This window comes from Gracilinanus agilis, chromosome 1, assembly GCF_016433145.1.
Source record: "Gracilinanus agilis isolate LMUSP501 chromosome 1, AgileGrace, whole genome shotgun sequence".
NCBI classification, from domain to species: Eukaryota; Metazoa; Chordata; class Mammalia; order Didelphimorphia; family Didelphidae; genus Gracilinanus; species Gracilinanus agilis.
In genome coordinates, this window is record NC_058130.1 from 800701555 (window position 1) to 800719306 (window position 17752).

Genomic DNA, 17752 nt, shown 5'->3' on the forward strand with positions numbered 1-17752 from the left:
AGCCTTACACAGTATGGCCCGAGGTGCCCACTTGGTACCCACCTAGCTTGGGTCTCAGGCGGGGGCCCCCCATTTCTCCTTCCTCAGAATCAGGGACAGTTTCTGTTCTGTCTCCCTCGTTGGCTTCGCCAGTCCCAAGCTAAGCATAAATGCTAGCTCTTGGCCTGGGCATGGACCCCTCCAATGGAGCACTTGCTTGGGTGGGTAATTTTATTAACGGGCTTAGACGGGGCAGGCCGGTCAGTGGTCCACAAGGTGAGACTTGAACTGGGGGCTCTGCTGCTCCCTCCTCCATGGCCCTGCCCGGAGAGCTGAACAGAGGCACGATTGTTCTGTGTCTGCTGCGCCGCCATTTCCTTGGGCTCGAGGAGCCCATTTTAGAGATGAGGGCACCGAGACCCGACAGGAGCAAAGGATGTTCCCATCCGGTGGCTGTGCCCTGCTTCTCATTTTAGCCTTGGCCCCAGCTCCGCTGGACACCCCCAGCTAGATCCCCCGGGCCCCGGGCCCCGTCTCTGAGCCCACATCTCTTCCAGACAAATGTGGAGCAGCTGATGTTCGAGGAGAAGAACAAGGCGCAGCGTCTGCAGACGGAGCTGGATGTCAGCGAGCAGGTGCAGAGAGACTTTGTCAAACTGTCCCAGACGCTGCAGGTGAGGCCTGCCCCGAGGGAGGCGGCGGGCTATGGGCCAGGGCTGGTGGGGGGCCCCTGGAGGTGCAGCACATCCAAGAGGAGGGGGCCTTGGCAGGGCCAGGGGGAAGAGTGCAGAGGGGAGAGGGGGTGGGGTGGAGGCTGGTCATGTACAAGTATGGCGGAGCCCGTGGGAGCCCCCAGCTTGAGCTCTTCCTGGTCCTTGACCCTCCGTCCCGCCTCGTTCCCGTGGCACACACGTGTCCGTGCGGGCTCCCCCGTCTGTTGACCCAGGACCCAGGGCAGAGCCGTGGGGGAGGCATCAGAAAGTGGTCAGAGCTTGGAAGGCAGCCCCACCTTGGTGTCCCGGCCCCTGACTGACCGCCGTGCATCTCCTGCTGGTCTCTTCCCAGGTCCAGCTCGAGCGGATCCGGCAGGCCGACTCTTTGGACAGAGTCCGGGCCATCCTCAATGACACAAAACTGACAGACATCAACCAGCTCCCCGAGACATGACAGCTCAAGCCTGGGCCTCCCGGCCTGCGGTGGGGGTTTTTAACTCATCTTTATAGCAACGTTAATTCTTATTTAACTCTTAACGGAACAGGGAAGGAGGAAAGACTCTTGGTTGGGCGGGCAGGCCAGCTGGCCGGCGGGGGAAGAGCGCTCCTGAGGCTGGCCATCCCGGGCCACGGAGGCTCGGGCAACATTCCCCCAAGGGGCCCGGCGGCTTTTGGAAGGCGGGACGAGGAACGGCGCCCCTAGGGTCAGTCCGGAACAGTATTCGGCTAGGAGACAGGGTAGGTCTGCTGTATGAATATTTTATATTAAAATATGAATTTGTGAGCTGGTCATCGGCTAGTGAGTCTTTCCGAGCCCAGCGTCTTCTGCACCTCTTTGTCTTGGGGAGGACGCACGCTCCGGGGAGGAAGGACTAAGGGCCCCCCTTCCCCCGGCAAACTGGTGCAAGTGCTGAAGGTTGGAGAAAAGCACAAACCAGGAAACAGCGGCCTCCCCCGTCCAGCCGTCCTGTTGTTGGGCCTGCAAGGAGCAGCCTGTCCGGGCTCTTTGGGCTCGGGGCCTCAGGAAGCGAAGGCGAGGGCCGGGCTCCCCCTCCTTCCCTGGACTGTAATCCCGTGTTGCAGCCACGCCGAGCTCTTGGCGTCCTGTGCGTGCGATCCCGGCCCCATATAACCCTTGTTAACTGTACTGAAGGTGTGTCCTTACGCGTGTTCTCATTAAAAACAAAAGCTGCTGCCCAGTGGGACCGCGAGTGTCAGTGTGTGTGTGTGGGGCGACGACGACGGAGAGGACGCGCGCCAAGGCCAGCCCAGCCCAAGCTTCCCTAGAAAAAGCATTTATTCAGGAATGGCGAGTCCTTTATAAAAAGACAGACAGATGGATAGATAGACAGATGGATGGGGGGGGGGGGGGGGAGAGCCGCGTCCGGTCTCCGAGGCCTCTCTCAGAAGTTCACGTGATTCCGGATGTCATTGATCTGCTTCACCATCTCCCGGATGTGTTCGCCCCTGAAAGAGAGCAGACGGGAGGGACACTGAGGGGTCAGGGTGGAGGCTGGGAGGCCCGGGGCGAGACTGGGGAGGGGGCGGCTGCACTCACTCCTCCTTCAGCACAGCACGGATGCACTTGCGCTGGTAGGCGCTCAACGTGATGGTGGCCTTCTGAGGGCTGGCCCCCCTCTCCATCTTGCGCTGCTGGTAGTCCTTCTTCATGGTGACCTGGGCACGGCACACTGCGATGACTATGGTGGCCCCGGCCCTGGCCCTCTGGCCCCCCCACGGGCCGCCCCACTCACCTGCCTGATGGCGTTGCCCAGGTGCCGCAGCTGCTCTGGGATCAGCTGGAGCTCCTTCTTCATCTCTCTCTCGCTGTCGGAAAGGACAGGAAGCTGCGAGTGGAAGCCCCTCAACAGCTGCTTCATCCTTCCCGGGAGATATGGACAGATTTGTTGGGGGTGGGGGTGGCGTGGAAAGGAGCCCCCCCTTCCTGGGAGGCTGGGGCCACCCTCACCTGTTCATGATGTCCTCCTGGCGCTCTTTAGCCTCTTCGTACTTGTCCGCCAGGCGCTCGGCCATCTCCCGGAGGCTCTTCCTGAGGGTGGGGGAGCACAGCACTCTGAGTGAGAGTCCCCCAACACACAGGGCCTGGTCAGGGTCCTCCTGGCAGCCCCCGACTCACCTCTCCTCTCGACAGTAGTTCAAGTCTTCCAGCTGCTTCTTCTTCTGGCTGCATAACAGCTTGACCCTTGGAGGAGGGAGAAGGCACTTGCTCGAACCCTGGGCAGCAGGCGCTCCCCCTCCCCCCAACCCCAGCCTGGCCTCACCTCCGCTGGATCTCCTCCTTGGCCAGGTCTTGCTTCAGGATATACTCGTCTCGGAACACCTGTGTGGCCCTGCTCAGCAGCTGGAGGCACTCCTCGGGAGGGGGCGTCACATCCTTGTCGGAGGACCTTCGCGGGGTTCAGGGGCGTCAGGCCCCTCCTTCCCCGGGGCCCCCGCCCCCCGCCGTGCCCCAGAAGCTCCCCGCCTGCCCCCATACTTCAGAAACACGGGATTGGCGGCACTGCGCTGCAGGGTACTCCGGATGTGCTTCTCGAAGGAGTCCTGGGTTTCGGCCAGAATGCGCAGGGGAGACTCCGCCATGCCGACGTCCTCGCGGGCACACAGCAGGGGAGGGGACGTGGGGTGGACGGTGCTTCTGCCGGGTCAGGAGGAGGAGGAGGAGACGCTGGTCAGCAGACACGGCCCGGCCCCGGCCCCCCCGGCCCCCCCCCCCGGCCCGGCACTCACAGCAGAGGCCTGGTCAGGCACTCGTAGGTGTTGGTCACACACACCATGGTGGGCCCCAAGACGTCCGACACGATCCAGAACCCTCGGATGGGCGCCGGCTGCCTAAGGAAACATCCCGCGAGGGCGTCACTGGGGAGGGGGCCGGTGCGAGGGGAGGGGGGCCATCCGTCCTTCCGTCCCTCCGCCCGTCCCTACCTGCACGGTAGAGGCTTCGTACAGAGGATGTGCTCCACGAAGCATTTCTGTTCAGTCGAGAGTTCTTGCAAACTGTCTTTGTCTTCCTCATCTGCCGAGAGACGAGCCGCCTGGGTGGGGCGTCCCAAGTCCCCTCCCCTCCCCCTCCCCATGGAAGGGTCCCCCCGAGGTGGAACTCACCTGAACCCAGAAATCGGTGGAGTTTGTGGATCCAGGTGAGCCCCACGCTGTGAACGCCGGCCTCATGAGTGCAGTGGTAGCGGGAAGGACACTTGGGGTCTGCAGGGGAAGTTGAGGCTCTCCTGAGGCAGCCACGGAGTGGCTCTTCACTGGGGTGGGGGCTTAAGGGCAGAGCCTGGGTCTGCCCCCGCCTCCACTCTCCCTCACCCAGGCTGGCCCGGGGTCCCACGGCAACCTCAGTGACTGCCCCACCGGAGGTTTCTTCTCGGGCCTCAGCCTCCTTGACGCCGGTGGGCAGAGACTACATGGGTCACGCAGGGAGCCGCAGGACAGCCTGGCTCCCTGCCACGGGGAACCGTCCTCAGCCTCCTCGGCCGGCCACTCCCCAGGGACGCCCTCGGCTCCTGCCTCCAGTGGGACTCCTTCTCTTCCCCAAGGCCTTCCCTCGAGCTGCAAAGGGCGCCGCCACCCCCACCTCCCACCTGGCTTAGCGCCATTGCTGCCGGGAGCTCTGCTGGCCCCTCGTGCTCCCGGACTCCAGCCCGGGGCCCATTCAGCCCCCCCAGCACGGGCAGGCTGCACCCCCATCTCCCGCTCCCGAGTCCTCCGTGTCCCGACCCCTCGAGGGGGATGCGGGGAGGCCAGGGCCCCCCTCACCTCGGTGCAGCTTGATGGGACATGAGAAGTCCGACTCGAGGGGGTCGTCGTCGTCGTCCTCTGCGGAGGCCAGTCTCAGAGCCAGCTCCAGCTCGACGCACTCGAACACGTAGAGGGACGGGATGAGGTCGGCCCGGGAGTCCCAGGACTTCTCGGACTGCAAGAGGCCCAGGGGAGGGGGAGGGGGAGGTCAGGCCTGGCCAGTGCCAGCAGCTCACAGCTGACCTCTCTTGGGCCTGGGGGGGCGGAGGGGGGTCCTCACGTGCTGCTCGTCCTCAGAGTCCTCGCCTTCCAGCACCACGCAGTGGTACAGCATCCCCGACTCGGTGGCGATGACGAGGATGTTGGGCACGCAGGGCAGGCAGAGCACGGCACAGGCGTCGTAGCCGTAGTTGTCCTCGGCGGCTGGGTGCATGGGCAGGGGGCCCAGCAGCTTCCCCAGGGTCCCGGCGCTGGACAGGCAAAAAGGCGGTCAGAGCCGGGCCGTGCCCGACCCTGGGCCTGGGCAGGTTGCTGGGGCAACAGGGGTGCCGTGAGGAAACTGAGGCAGGACCAGAGCCAGGACGCGAGTGCGAGGCCCTCCGGGCCTGGCGGCCACATGCCTCTCTGCACCCTCGAAGGGCCCAAGATGAGGCGTCTGGCGCGGCTCACCTTTGCATCAGGCTCACGTAGGTGAGGAAGGTCTCCCCGTTCTCGTACAGGATGTACAGCGGGTAGGCCAGCACCTCCTCTTTGCTGCGCTGCCCAAACACATTCTTGGGCACTGTCGCCAGGGGGCCGAAGTCAAAGGCAACCGCAGTCTCTCCGAGGGATGCTGTGTACGCCCTCCTGCAAGCGTGACAGCGGAAGGAGAGCGTCTCAGAGGAATCCCACCCGCCGCCAAGCGGTAGGCCAGGGCACCGGGGCTCCCTGGGACGAGAACGGGGCAGTCCCGGCCCTCCGGGCCCAGGGTCGGGAGAAGCTGCAAGCGGAAGGGCCCCTTGAATCCTTGTCATGTGGTCCCCAGAACCTGGAAGGAACGCTGCCTCCTGGGGATCACTAGCTGTCCCGAGTGCCCAGGGGGAGGAGGATGCGAGCCGTGGGGCCCCTGGGGGTCCTTGGACCCAGCTCAGCAGGGTTGGCAGCCTACTGCCCCATCCCTCACTCACCCTTTATTGAGGACCAAGCTCTCCTCCTCCGTGTCAGAAAGGGGAATCACTTTCACTGGGATCTGGGGCTCCCGCAGACAATAGATCCTAGAGGCGTCCCGAGAGGAGAAACAAACATTTATCGACCCTACACTGAGATGCTCCCGGCTCAGCAGACTCTCCACGGAACCTGTGTGGTCCAGCACAGACCAGCTGAGGCACCTGCCCACACCTCAGGGACGGGACAACCCCCAAAGGGTTCAGTAGGCTTGGACTCTATGGGATGGTCTGTTCTCTGCATCCAAGTTATCTCCTCCACTGGGGCCTCCTTTTTCACCCTCCACAAACAGGCTCTGTCTAGTAACGGCTAAGGGCTCGCCAAATAGGAAGTGGCTGAGGCCACATCTGAACCCAGGAACTCCTGCCTGCAGGCCTCATGCTCGATCCACTACACCACTTAGTTTTCTTGATGCCCGAGTGCCTTTCACTCTTTAGAAGTAGCGGTCCTCCTTTCCCAGGGAAAAGGAGTTTCATCAGAGTTCTGTGGCTAGCTTCTACTTTTCCAGCACCCTCAGTTCCCAGCATCCCTTGTCAAAAAGAATGAATAAAGAAAAGGAGTCGTTCAGGCTATGCCGTTCCTCGCCCATCACTGCCCACCTCTGCCAAGAAGGCAAGGATGGAAGGTCCCTTTGCGTGGCTCTTGTCCCGGAGGCCTCAGGCTTCCCTGGGCCGCCATGCTTCAAACCTCTTCTAAGCCCTCCCTGACTCTTTCCTTAGGCTTCTCTCAAGCCACGAGGAGGCCACATGATCCGCCCACCTCGAAAGCCAGCACTAATTCCGACATTTCAGGAAAATCACTGTCGGGAGCTATTAAGAGAAATTAGAATCTCAAGTAGATATTTTTATCTGGACCCCCTCAAAAGATCAATACAGATCGGCAGAGCCGTGTATCGGTTTTTCTCCCTAATCAGGTCGAGACGGAGTGGGATATCTAAGACAAAAATCTGAGATTCCTCTTTTGATTCCTTTCATAATTCTCACCTTCCTTCAAAATGCATTACAGTCTTATTGAAAAAGCTTTGGGCTCTCAGCACTCCAGCAGGAGGGGGGCTAACTCTGTTCCCCTTTGACCGAGAACACGGATGGCTGGTACAGCCAAGGTCGAACCCTTGGCAGGGTATTTTGCCCCGAATTAAAGTAAAATAATGAGGCTCAAAAAATTGTTTAATACCATCAAGGCTGAGAAAATGCCGGGGCTTTCTGACCTAATGGAGATGTCCCAGGCTTCATTTAAAGAGCATAGGTTTTTTTATCTACACCTGGAGGCTTCTAAGGCTTTTGTTTTGACTATAGTAAAAATCTTGCTCTCTGTAACTGTGGGAAACTTTCTTGGGCTTTTGGGGAAGGGGATCTTTAATTTCCTTTATAATAAAGTGGCTACTTCAGTATTTTTTGGAGTACTATGAGCTAACAAGCCGTGCTTCTAATCTGTTTCATTCTTTGCATCCGACAACCACCCAGGCCACTCAGATTAGTCTCTGGTTATAGAGCAGGTTCTCTATAAATCACCTTGGCAGCTGATCAGGGAACGGAAGGAAGAGGGGAGAGACCGGAGAGAGGGAGAAGGCTGAGAAGGCTTCTCCGATGGCCCGGGGAAGGGTGAGGAAGGACTCATCTCAGATGGGACAGACTGAGAAGAGAAAATGGCGAAGCCCCAAAGGGAAGGCCAGGGTGAGGGAGCAGTTGGGCAAAGAAAATAAGTTCCCTTTGGGGCCCGCCGAATTGAGGGTGCTTCTGGTCTTCAGCTGACTGTCACCTTCCTATCTATGTCTCTTTGGAGAAAGGGGGATTTTATCCAAGACTGGAAGGTACCCAGGAGGCAGAGATTACAGGACACAACCAGGGAGATGTGGAGTGTTATGTAGGTGTTAGAGTAAGAAGACTGGGGGACTGGGGGGCGGGGCGGGGGTTAAGAAGGGCTTTGAAGGCCAAACCAAGGATGCAATTGACCAGGCATGAGGAGATGAGGACGTGTGCAATGGACAAGAGAAACTGCCCAGGAAAATTGCCAGGTGTTGTCCAAAGCCTGGATCTGAGGGGTGAGAGACGGTGAGTTCAAAATGACTCCTATATTGGGTGCCTGGGGGTGCCCCAGTTGGTAACAGGGAAAGTGGTGGGGGAGGGATTAAGGGAAAGAGAACAAATTCTGTTTTGGACACACTGAGATTCAGATGTCGACTGGCCATCCATTTGGAGGTGCCAGGTTGGAAGTCAATGGAGAGGGAGTCCTGAACAACACTTACAGTCAGTGGGCATAACCTGGATGAAGATGCAGCCAAAGGGATAGAGATAGGGTCAGAGAAGGAGGAGAAGAACCAGGAAGGGGAGTGGGGGGAATGGGAGGGGATAGAATACTATTGTGCTCAAAGGAATAATGAACTGGAGGAACTCCATGTGAACTGGAAAGACCTCCAGGAAGTGATGCAGAGTGAAAGGAGCAGAACCAGGAGAACATTGTACACAGAGACGGATACATTGTAGCACGATCGAATGTAACTGACTTTGCTTCTGAGAAAGAAGCTCTCCACAACCAGAGAAAGAACTGTGGGAGTAGAAATGCAGAAGAAAAACATATGATCGATAATGTAGTTTGATGAGGATATGACTGGGGATGTTGATTCTAAACGATCACCCTAGTGCAAATATCAATAATAAGGAAATAGGTCTGGATCAATAACACATATAAAACCCAATGGAATTGTGTGTTTGCTATGGGAGAGGGGTGGGAAAGAACATAAACCATGGAACCATGGAAAAATGTTCTTAATCAATCAATTAAATAAAATTGAAAAAATTGAAAAAAAAAGGAAGGCAGACTCCAGTGGAGTGCTTCAGGGCTCTACGCTCAGTGATATGTTGGTTTAACATTTTTACCAATGACCTGGCTAAATGACAAGAAGGAATGTTCTTATGATTTGTAGAGGGCTCATAGCTGGGAGGAGAGCTCTTCTGGGTTGGAGAACAAGTTAAAATTCTGGGGCAGCTGAAATATAAGGAAAGCAGATAGAAATAAAGTGTGGCCAGACATTAATTTTGCTAACAAAGATTGAGAGACGGCAGAGGACTCCAAGCTCACATAGCCCTTCTCTAGGCCTTACCATGTCCTGGAGATGACTCGCCCTGCTAAAGAAGCATGAGCTCCATAAGAGTCCACCAGGCCAAAATTCAAAACTGGCTTATGTCATTTTCCTTCTTTTAGACCACTTATCTGAGCCTAGTTCTTTCTTCTTCATGTGGGTAATCCCGGGACCACTGCTCTCCCTACCCCATCACCCCCAATCTCTGAAGGGCCAGCACGTTCGACAGCTTCCAACACCTCTTTCCAGACCAGCAGACTGAAAGAACTCTCTCCTGATTCCAATCCTGCCTGCTAGGCTCCTGAGAGGGCTCAGCAATGCTGGACTCTACCATGCAAGCATGCCTCCTAGCCACAGGGGTCCTGATGGCTCCCTTCCCTCCCCTTTCCTCTGCCAGGCAGGGCCCCAGGACAGCCGAATGGGGAGCTCCTCTCAGCAGGGCTGGTCCCTACCGTATCACGTTGTCTGATGTCAGCAGCACCACATGAGGGTCGAGCACTTCACTTGGGTACCAAGCGGCATGCTTCAGGCTCAGGGAAGGGGAACTGTTGAAGAATCTTTCAGCTATAGGAGTCGTGCTGCAAGACAGAAGCCTCCGTGATTCTCCTCTGTTGGAGCTCTTGGGAAATTTGGACTCAAAACATGTGATCGTCTCTACTTGTTCATTCTACAACGCGGCCAGAGACAGCCACCTGTCTTGTTTTCAGATGACTTTTTCGGGCCCAAAGACCACAATCCGCTGATCGCTGTTAGAGGGGGAAATCAGGGTCTCGAAATAGTGGGCCCAATCGCTCGGCTTCTGAGGGGGCTCCAAAGGGCAGTCATAAAACTTTAAAGAAAAACCTCACTGGCTGTGCCTCAGCCACTGATCCTGCCAGAAACACAAGCAAGAACTTCCCCAAGATAAGCCAAACCCGGCTGCCCCCACCACACACCTGCACGTGGCCTGGAGGGCTTCCTGCACCCCACATGCTCTGATGGGAAGATTCAAACTTACCTGCAGTTCACTGTGGATTTCCCGCCTTCAAATTCAGAATTTTTCCCCCATCGTTTGGGTAACTCTAACACCGTAAGGCCTTTGTTGCCAATGAGAGCCACGTGATGGTGAGTCGGGCTTAGCAGGACTTGGTAGATTTCAAAAAGGGGCGGATTTATACAAAGCAATCTCTGGAAATGAAAGGAGGCATTCGGATGGGAAGGCGATTTGCAAGGGGAAAAGACCCCAGTTAAGGGGAAGCTGTGAAGCGAACCCAAAGCAGTCTTTTATTTGAACTATTTTGAAAGAAATTCTTCATTCACATTATTAGTCAACAAAAAGAGCAAAATCCTCCCCACCCCCTCCGGCAGGCCCGAGTTCTCCCAAGTCTCCTTTTTCCCTCTCCGCCTGCTTTCTAGCCTTTTCTCTTGGACTCCTGGCCATGGCCAGCAAGGAAAGTGAGCATCTTTAGGCAGGGAGGAAGGCGTCTTCTTGCACACACAGAAGTTCGGTCTCTCGTTAGTTGGGTGTTTACAAAGGATTCTAATTCATCTAGGTGTGAGGGGAAGATGAACGATGATTGAAGAGGAAAAGCAATGCAGCACAGGCCAGGGTCATTATGACCGGGCAGGTATGGACTTCAGGAAAGCTTGGATTCAAATTCTGCTGGTGTGACCCATGTGGCCGAATCCACTCCCCTCCTCCACAGAGTGGGGGATGGAAGGTGGCCTCCAAAGGGCTAAGACCTGATGGAAATGGTTTAGAGTTCCCCCTTTTGAGTTATTTTTAAACATTCATTAAAGCATTTGTCTTTGGTCCTGAATTCTCTTCCTCCCACCCCTCCCCCAACCACTATGAAGGCAAGAAATGTGCTCTCCGTCATCCCAGACGCATTTCCACACTAGCCGTATTGCTAGAAAAAAACCCACGCAAATCAAGTTTAGAAACCGAGGTTTGCTCTGCATCGGCCTCCGTTAGCTCTTTCCCTGGAGGCCGAGTGCACTTGTGGGCACCCCGAGCCCTCTGAGGTCCTTGCTGAGAGAAGAAGCCGAGTCCTTTGCGTGCTGTTCCCGCTGAGCATGTTCTCTGGCTGCTGCTCACTTCACTTTGCATCAGTTCATGCCAACAGTCGTGCTCACATGGTATTCCACCACACTCACATGCCACAGCCCCCTCCTTACCATTCTTGGCCCACGTTTTTGTTCACTGGGGGCCTTTCCCCCTTCTAAAAACATCTCTTTGGGCCTCAGACCTGGCAGTCACATATTGCTGGATCAAAGGGTACATGCGCAGCGTTAGAGCCCTTTGGCCCGTCCCAAATGGTTCTCCACCAATAGCACTGGAGTGCTGCAAGCAGCCTGGGCCCCCTCCACCATTTCTCATTTCCCTCTTCTGGCCCATTGGCCAATGTGACAGATGCGAGCTATGGAACTATTTAAAGGCACAGTGAAAAAGTGCCTCTGACTAACCGGTGGTGGCCCTTTAACTGCAGAGGTCCGGAGACCCTCTCCCACTCAGCAGAGGGCCTTCGTTGGGGACCTTTGCTCCTTCGCCTCTGGTCCAATGCCAGGCTTGAGTCGACAAGAGTTCAGGAGTGCCAAGAACTAGAGGAGCTTCCTCCCTGGGGCTCCAATCGGCTTCACTCCAGCCCTGGCCGGGACCCCTAACTATCAAAAATCCACACTGCCCTTGTTCCTGGATGGGACTTGCCAACCAACTGGATCAGGCCTCTTGAGCACCAGGGGTCAGCCCCTGCCACTCACTACTTGGCCCCAGATTGGCGCTGGCTGGTAGCACTAGTTATTCACCTGTGCACGTACAGCTCGGTGCCTCAGGGATAGAGTGCTGGGCCCGGAGGCAGGAGAAACTGGGTTCAAATTTGGCCTCTGACCGTACCCTCGGCCAAGTCACTCAGCTCAACCTGCCTCAGTTTCTTCATTTGCAAAACGAAAGGGCAGGGCAGGGCAAAGCGCTCCAGGATCTCTGCCCAGAAAACCCCGGGCAGGTTTAACAACACCGAAAGACTCTGTGCCGCTCCTCTCTCACAGCCCCCCAGCCCTCTGCACACTCCGCGCAGATATAATCCAGTCCAAGCCCTCCCAAGCCCCTTCCAAAGTACAACCTCGCTCCCACGCCCCGAAGACTCGGTCCCGCGCCGCCGTTACCTGGTAACGGCCGAGGGCCGGGCCCTCGCCGCCTCCGCTCCCGCTGCCGCCCCCGCTCCCGTCGCCGGAGGCGGAGCCCGGGCCGCGCAAGCGTACCGCCAGAAAAGCGCCGGCCGCACCGTCCCACAGGAAGAGCTCGGCGCCGAGCCCGAAAAGAAGGTTCCGGGTGAGGCTGGGCGGCCCTGGTTGCTCGGCGCCGGGCACGGGAGGGCTCTGCCCCCGCAGCCCCTCGCGTAATCGCACAAACACAACATGCTGGGGCAGCCATAGCCGCCACTGCTCGCCGTCGCCGCCGGCCTCCTCGGCCGCCGCCATCTTCTCCCGTGCTGCCCGCTTGGGCACCTCCCCCTCCTGCTCTCCAATCAATACCCGCCAACCTCTGCTCCAGCCAATGAACGCAGATCTTTGTGCCTGTCCAATTAATGAGCCTCCTCTCTGGCCAATCAGGCACGATTGCTGTTCTCCTGTCCAATCCGAGCGCGAGGCTGCGGGGCGGGGTTGTTGACGCTAATCCGCTGAGATCTAAATCGGGAGCGTGGGCCTGGGGACTGGGTGGGCCTCTCCTGAAAACGACTCCTCCCTTTCGTTCCCATAAGCCAAACCGAAGCCCCTCGGATCCTTTTCGTAGGGTCCTCGTGATGCTGTTCTTTTGGGGCTAAAGCATCAGGACTGGCAGAGCCCAGCCAAAGAAAGAAGCCGCCACGCCATCAGTTTTTCTCCCGCTACGGAAGGGGGTAGGTGGGGGGCGGGGCCTGGAAAAGCGAGAATGTTGTGGACTACTGTTTCCAGCATGCTCCGGACACGCTCACGCCTGCGCACTCCGCGGCGGGACTACTGTTCCCAGCATGCTCCGGGGGAGGCGGAATTAGGGGCCTCCACGGCCCCACGGGCTCGCTCGGGAGGCAGCCTTCTCTCTGGGCATCATGGAGGAGACAGCGGCGGGGCAGGGACGGCGCGAGCTTCACAAGCGTCGGGGGGGCCCATTCTGGAAGGAGACGTACCGTCAGGTGAGCGTGGCCTAGGGCGGGCTCACTGCCCCTCCCGTCGTGCCCCGCAGCAGCTTCTCTGCGCGCTTGGGCTCTAGGCACCACCCCCTTCCGGCCCAGTTTTTTGGACTCCGCCCCTCGCTGTCTGCTGCCGCATTTGTGCTAAGGTGGTAGAGCTGGGGGAGGGTTTCTCCTCCCGCAGTACCTTTGGGCAGGCTCCTACCAAATTGTCCCCGTCTCTCAAGCTCCAGCTTGAAGCCCGGTCCAGGGTGAGGCTTGGGCCCAAGTGCGGCGGCGTATACGGTGGGGAGGGTGCGGGCAGGGCCCCCAGGTGTAGTTCTCCCGCCACCCGAAAGTCTGAAGCTTCTTCCAGAGAAGCCCAAAGATGCCAGAAAGCGGCCAGAAGCCTAAATGCTAAGCAGGGAAACCTCCTTCAGCCCCAGTTTTCCCGGTTAGGACAGATCCCCGCTCATTCCCCTTCCTTCGGCCCAATCCTCTCGGAGGCTCGCTTGCCGATGTTCCCGAGCAGCAGGCCTTTGGGTTCAGTTTGGAGCGAGGAGCCCTCCCCTCCCCTCCCCCGCTTTTCTAGGAAGTTTTTCTTGGGGGCCGCTTTCTCTTCCCCATTACTTTCCATCTGCCTTGTAGTTTCCGACTTCCCTCAGGATTCTCCCTAGGATCAGACCTGGGGAGGCCCCGCTTCGGGGTTTCTGCCTCTGCCCCATCTTTCCGTGGGATTCGCTGCGTTCTTTTGTGAATGATGAGCCCCAGGAGGCTCCCCACTTCCTCTCCGTGCCCTTCGCAGCTCTTCTCCTCGGCGTGGCCACCGCCCAGAGGAAGGGGCTTGGGGAGCGGGAGCCCGGCCAGCCGGCCGCTGCTTCATGCCGTCTCTCTGTCCCCTCAGCGATGCCTCGAGAGAATGAAAAGCAGCCGGGCCCAGCTCCTGGACAAGTATCGGCGCGTGGGAGAAGCTCCCAGCGGGCTCATGGCCCAGGAGGTGATGGAGGAAGAATGGCTGGCCTTGCAGTCCACACATGTGAGCCTGGCGGCCCAGAGGCCCAGCGAGACTTCTGTACAGGTCTGCTTGCCCGGGGTGCTGAGTGAGGGCACCCCCCACCCCCCATTCGGCAGGTGCTTTGGACAACTTTCCAGGGACAAAGGCCCAGAGCTGAGAGCAGGAAGCTCTCCATCAGCAGGGAAGAGGCCAATGTCCCCGGGCCGGGAGGGGTAGGAAAAGGCAAACCCTGCATCCTCAAGGGGCGCCACTACATGACAGCCCGCTGGTTGGGCCCCTTTGGAAAAGCCACACAAAGAAACGTGTTTCTTTCCCTTCTGCTCTCTCTGTAGGTGGAGGACCCTGAGGAACTCGAAGTCTTGGAGGAAATACAGCAGGAGCTGCTGAGTCAAGGTGACCCTGGAGTGTGGGCTTTGGTGCTCCTGCTCTGTGGAAGGGGCCTCCCCCATGTGGCCTCTTCTCTGAGAAAGGGCATCAGGAGGCCTTGCTGTGCAGTCTTGGGCAGATCCCTCCCCTCTCTGGGCTTGGGGTCACGCCAGAGGATCTGTGGCGAGGACATTCTGTCTGGCTTTACGTAGGCCTCCTCCTTCTGGAGCAGTAAATGTGGACTCTAGATGAGGAGCCGGAGCCTGGGAAAGGGAGGGGACTTCGCGGAGCTTGGGCCAGAGCCAAACTCAGGTGTTCTGGCTACCCAGGCACCAGCACGCTCCAGATAGGGCTCCCTCCCTCCCGTGTGGTCCTTCTCTGGGTCTTTCTATAGATTCTCCCAGAGAACTGATTTAAAGCTCAGGGGAGATGAGAGCCCTGGGCCTAGATGCAGGGAGACTTGGGTTCTTCTCCTCCTCCATACCCTGAGTAGCTGGGTGACCTTGGGCATGTCCCTTTACCTCCATCCCTCGCAATTTCTTCATTCCTACCTGAGCAAGTGAGGTAACCGAGCAGTAATCATTTGCACATCCTTAAGGGTTCCTCTTTAGAGTCCCAGCAGCAAAGGAGAAATGTAGTCCAACATGCCAGTAATGGGAGTATCTATGCAGGAATAAAGCGGTGGGGGTGTCTACACAGGCCAGAGTAAGGGGGCTGAGGGGTCGTCTACGTTGGACTGTGTCGGGGCAACCTAGAGGACTGAATGCCGTTTAGAAACTTTTCTTGGTTTAATGAATGGACGGGACCCAAAAAGCTATCCCCATGGAGTGCTGCAACTCTCAGTGTGACCAGCCAGGCTGCTCTTGGGACCATCACTTGGTACAAGACGCCATTTTGTGCTCTTCTGGCCCAGACCTTGAGGATTCACGTTTACTTCTATGCCATGAGGAGATGTTGAGTCAGTTAGCAAACATCTATTAAGCACCTACTGCGTACTAAGCCCTATTAAATGCTAGGGGTACAAATGAAAGGGAAAATACCCCTTTTGGATAATGAGGGGACAGGGTTGTGCTGAAGAAATGTCTGGGGTCAAGGAAATGGCAGTTTGTCCAAGGGATGTGGCCGCCTCTGGTCCTCCATTCTGGGCTGGGCCAACATCCTTTGGCTCAAGCCATCTGTGGACTCTCCCGGCAGCGGCCTTCTTCATCCGTTTGGCATTTCCCATGTGGTGTGCTGGGCTCGCCTCCTTTGGTCTGGCCCAGTTGGCAGCGAGAAGCCTGGAAAAGCCTTTCTTTCTGTCCATTTTGTCATCAACTCTGAGCAGAGCTCATTGCCTGACACAGGGCCTGGCACAAAGTAAGCGCCTTTAATAAATGCCCAGCAGCGACCACACAAATACATATTCTTTTTTCTTTTAAAACCCTTACCTTGTGTATTGGCTCCAAGGCAGAAGAGTGGTAACGGCTAGGCAATGGGGGTCAAGTGACTTGCCCAGGGTCACACAGCTGGGAAGTGTCTGAGGCCAGATTTAGAAATACATATTCTTGTTAAAAACTCCCTTTCCAAAAAGTCCGGCTGTCTGTAGGGCAGTGTGGGGAAATCCTACCTTTAGGGTTGCAGACCAGGAAGATCCCGTGGGAAGGAACAGCCTCCAGAGTCCGAATGAGGTGGCTGTAGTGGCTGGCTTTCAAGTGAAGATTGGACTCTGCAGCTCCTTGTCTGTGTCCCCCGTCCCAGCCCTGCCTCTTGGGAGTCCTGCTCATGGCTGCTCTCCCCTAGTTAAAGCTCTTTCCTCATTCCCGTCAGTTTTGGTTATGCCGTAACGTTCTTAGAACCATCTCCCTTGGTCTGCTACAGAGAAGGCTGCACTGAAAGTGTCTGAATGGAGCTTTAGAGGAGGGGGAAGTAGGACCCCTGAGGCATACGTGGGTCCCAGCTGGCCCTCCAGAGGGGCTCTGGCAGTCAAGTCCCCTCCAGCATTGAGTGTCTTCACTCTTTCCAGCGCAGTGCAGTTCGGCTGTGCCTTCAGGTTCCCCCATTCCGTGTTCCGGCCCCTGGAGGCCTCCCTGTTGCCGCAGTTAACCCTCATCCCTGAACTTTTCTGGGCCGGGAGCACGGAATGTCAGCAATGCGATTCCCTGCGGTCACTTTGGGCCCCCTCCTGCTCCGCTCTAGCTTTTCATCCTTCTCCTCGCAGAACAGGCCTACATCGAGGAGTACGAAAGGAGCCTGCGGTTTGATGACGAGTGTCTCCGGGCCCTGCTGGAGGGGCTCCAGGCAGACAGGCTCATCTGCCCTGTGTGTACCAGGTAGGTTCGAGCTTCTGGCCTTTGGCATTGAAAGCAGGCCAGAGCAGAGGCTTCTGAGAACAGTTCTGCTTGTAGGTACCACCTGACCGTGGCGGGAGGCGTGGTCCTGTGTCCGTGCGGCCTCCAGCTCTTCTCTCAGGTGAGGTTCCCTGGCAGCTCTGGGTCGAGCATCAGACCCGATCGCCAACGAGGACCGGAAAGACAGGCACCCTTTTAGCCGATTACCAGGCCCCATGTGGCCCCTGATGGGGGAGGACCACCTTTTGGGGGCACTGGGGGCGCGTCTGGCCGGAAGCATGGAAGGGAGGAATCATTCCCTTCATCGGGTCCCTCCTCAGGCTCCCAAGCTGACAGAAGAAGCCTTCGGAGCCCTTTTAGAGGAAAGTGTCAACAGACACAGCGAGTTCTGTGCCCACAGGCCCGAGTTTTCTGTCACCAGTGGAACGGAAGAAAATGCCAGCCTCCTCCTGAGCTGTGCGGTGAGCTTAGCCTGGTAGCGCTGGAGCGGCTGGCACAGCCCCGCCCTTCTCTCCCTGGGTCTGGTGCCTGTTCCACTTGCCACCTTATGCAACCCAGAATCCCTCAGTGATGGTGGTGGGGGTCGCCATGCCAGGGCCCAGGGATCCCTTTGACAGCAGTCAGCCTATGTGCTTGCACACTGCTAGTGATGGGGGTCTGGGGTTGGGTGGCAGGAAGCGGCAGGGAGGCCTGGCAGTATCGAGCTTTCACCCTGCTGGTGCTGCTCCCCCCAGAGACCTCATCTTTCCTAGTGGGGCCACTTCGTCCCCTGCAGTTTTCCCTCTGGACCAGGCAGAGGCAAACCCTCAGGAGAACTGTAGAAGCCACCAGGTGCCATCCTCCCCCTGCCACCCCCATGAAACTTCAAGAAGAATCCATTTTTAAAACCGTGAGGGGTCGTGGGGCACAGAGCTCTCTCCCTCTCTCCCCCAGGGACAGGATTGGGCCCCTTTAGCTCTAGGTCCTGGACCAAGAGAGGCCTGGGAGTCATCAGGCAGGGGTTGGGGCCTCGTCACTCTCCCCGATGACACATGACCATTATTGTTCTTGTTCTTTCCTGGGTCCAGGCATGTGACACTTGGACTGTGCTCCTCTGACGGTGGCCTCAGCAGGAGGAGGAGGAGGAGGGGGTCCTTCCTCCTGAACCCGGGGCTCACGCTTACCCGGAGGACAAGTCTATTTAT

The 17752-nt window shown here is 57.6% G+C and overlaps 3 protein-coding genes across 5 annotated transcripts in view; 2 read left to right on the plus strand and 1 right to left on the minus strand.

The window, feature by feature from the left end:
- RABEP1 (rabaptin, RAB GTPase binding effector protein 1) overlaps nt 1-1481 on the plus strand; it is a 45876-nt gene extending 44395 nt beyond the window's left edge. For both annotated transcript variants that reach the window (XM_044675271.1, XM_044675265.1), the window contains exons 17-18: nt 537-653; nt 1045-1481. In XM_044675271.1, coding sequence (XP_044531206.1) covers nt 537-653; nt 1045-1146 — 219 coding nt within the window. In that variant the 3' untranslated portion in view covers nt 1147-1481. The remainder of the gene's footprint in view (nt 1-536; nt 654-1044) is intronic.
- Nucleotides 1482-1567: 86 nt separating this feature from the next.
- On the minus strand, nt 1568-12192 carry NUP88 (nucleoporin 88). Of its 2 annotated transcripts, XM_044675280.1 has the most exons (17): nt 11878-12192; nt 9734-9903; nt 9189-9314; nt 5621-5707; nt 5124-5300; nt 4735-4924; nt 4473-4629; nt 3816-3914; nt 3636-3726; nt 3441-3542; nt 3190-3348; nt 2975-3100; nt 2830-2895; nt 2662-2742; nt 2447-2573; nt 2251-2369; nt 1568-2159 (listed from the first exon to the last, which is right to left on the minus strand). In XM_044675280.1, the coding sequence occupies exons 1-17, from the start codon at nt 12190-12192 to the stop codon at nt 2096-2098; spliced, it is 2256 nt and encodes a 751-aa protein (XP_044531215.1). In that variant the 3' UTR covers nt 1568-2095. The 2 variants fall into 2 exon arrangements, with proteins under 2 accessions (XP_044531215.1, XP_044531221.1); XM_044675286.1 differs by lacking the exon at nt 1568-2159 and having other exon boundaries at nt 2277-2383.
- Nucleotides 12193-12726: 534 nt separating this feature from the next.
- Nucleotides 12727-17731, plus strand: RPAIN (RPA interacting protein). The gene is made up of 7 exons (XM_044675306.1): nt 12727-12884; nt 13765-13938; nt 14208-14268; nt 16439-16550; nt 16626-16689; nt 16889-17029; nt 17636-17731. Exons 1-7 carry the CDS (start codon nt 12801-12803, stop codon nt 17663-17665), a joined length of 666 nt encoding a protein of 221 aa, XP_044531241.1. The 5' UTR covers nt 12727-12800; the 3' UTR covers nt 17666-17731.
- The last annotated feature ends 21 nt before the right edge of the window (nt 17732-17752 follow it).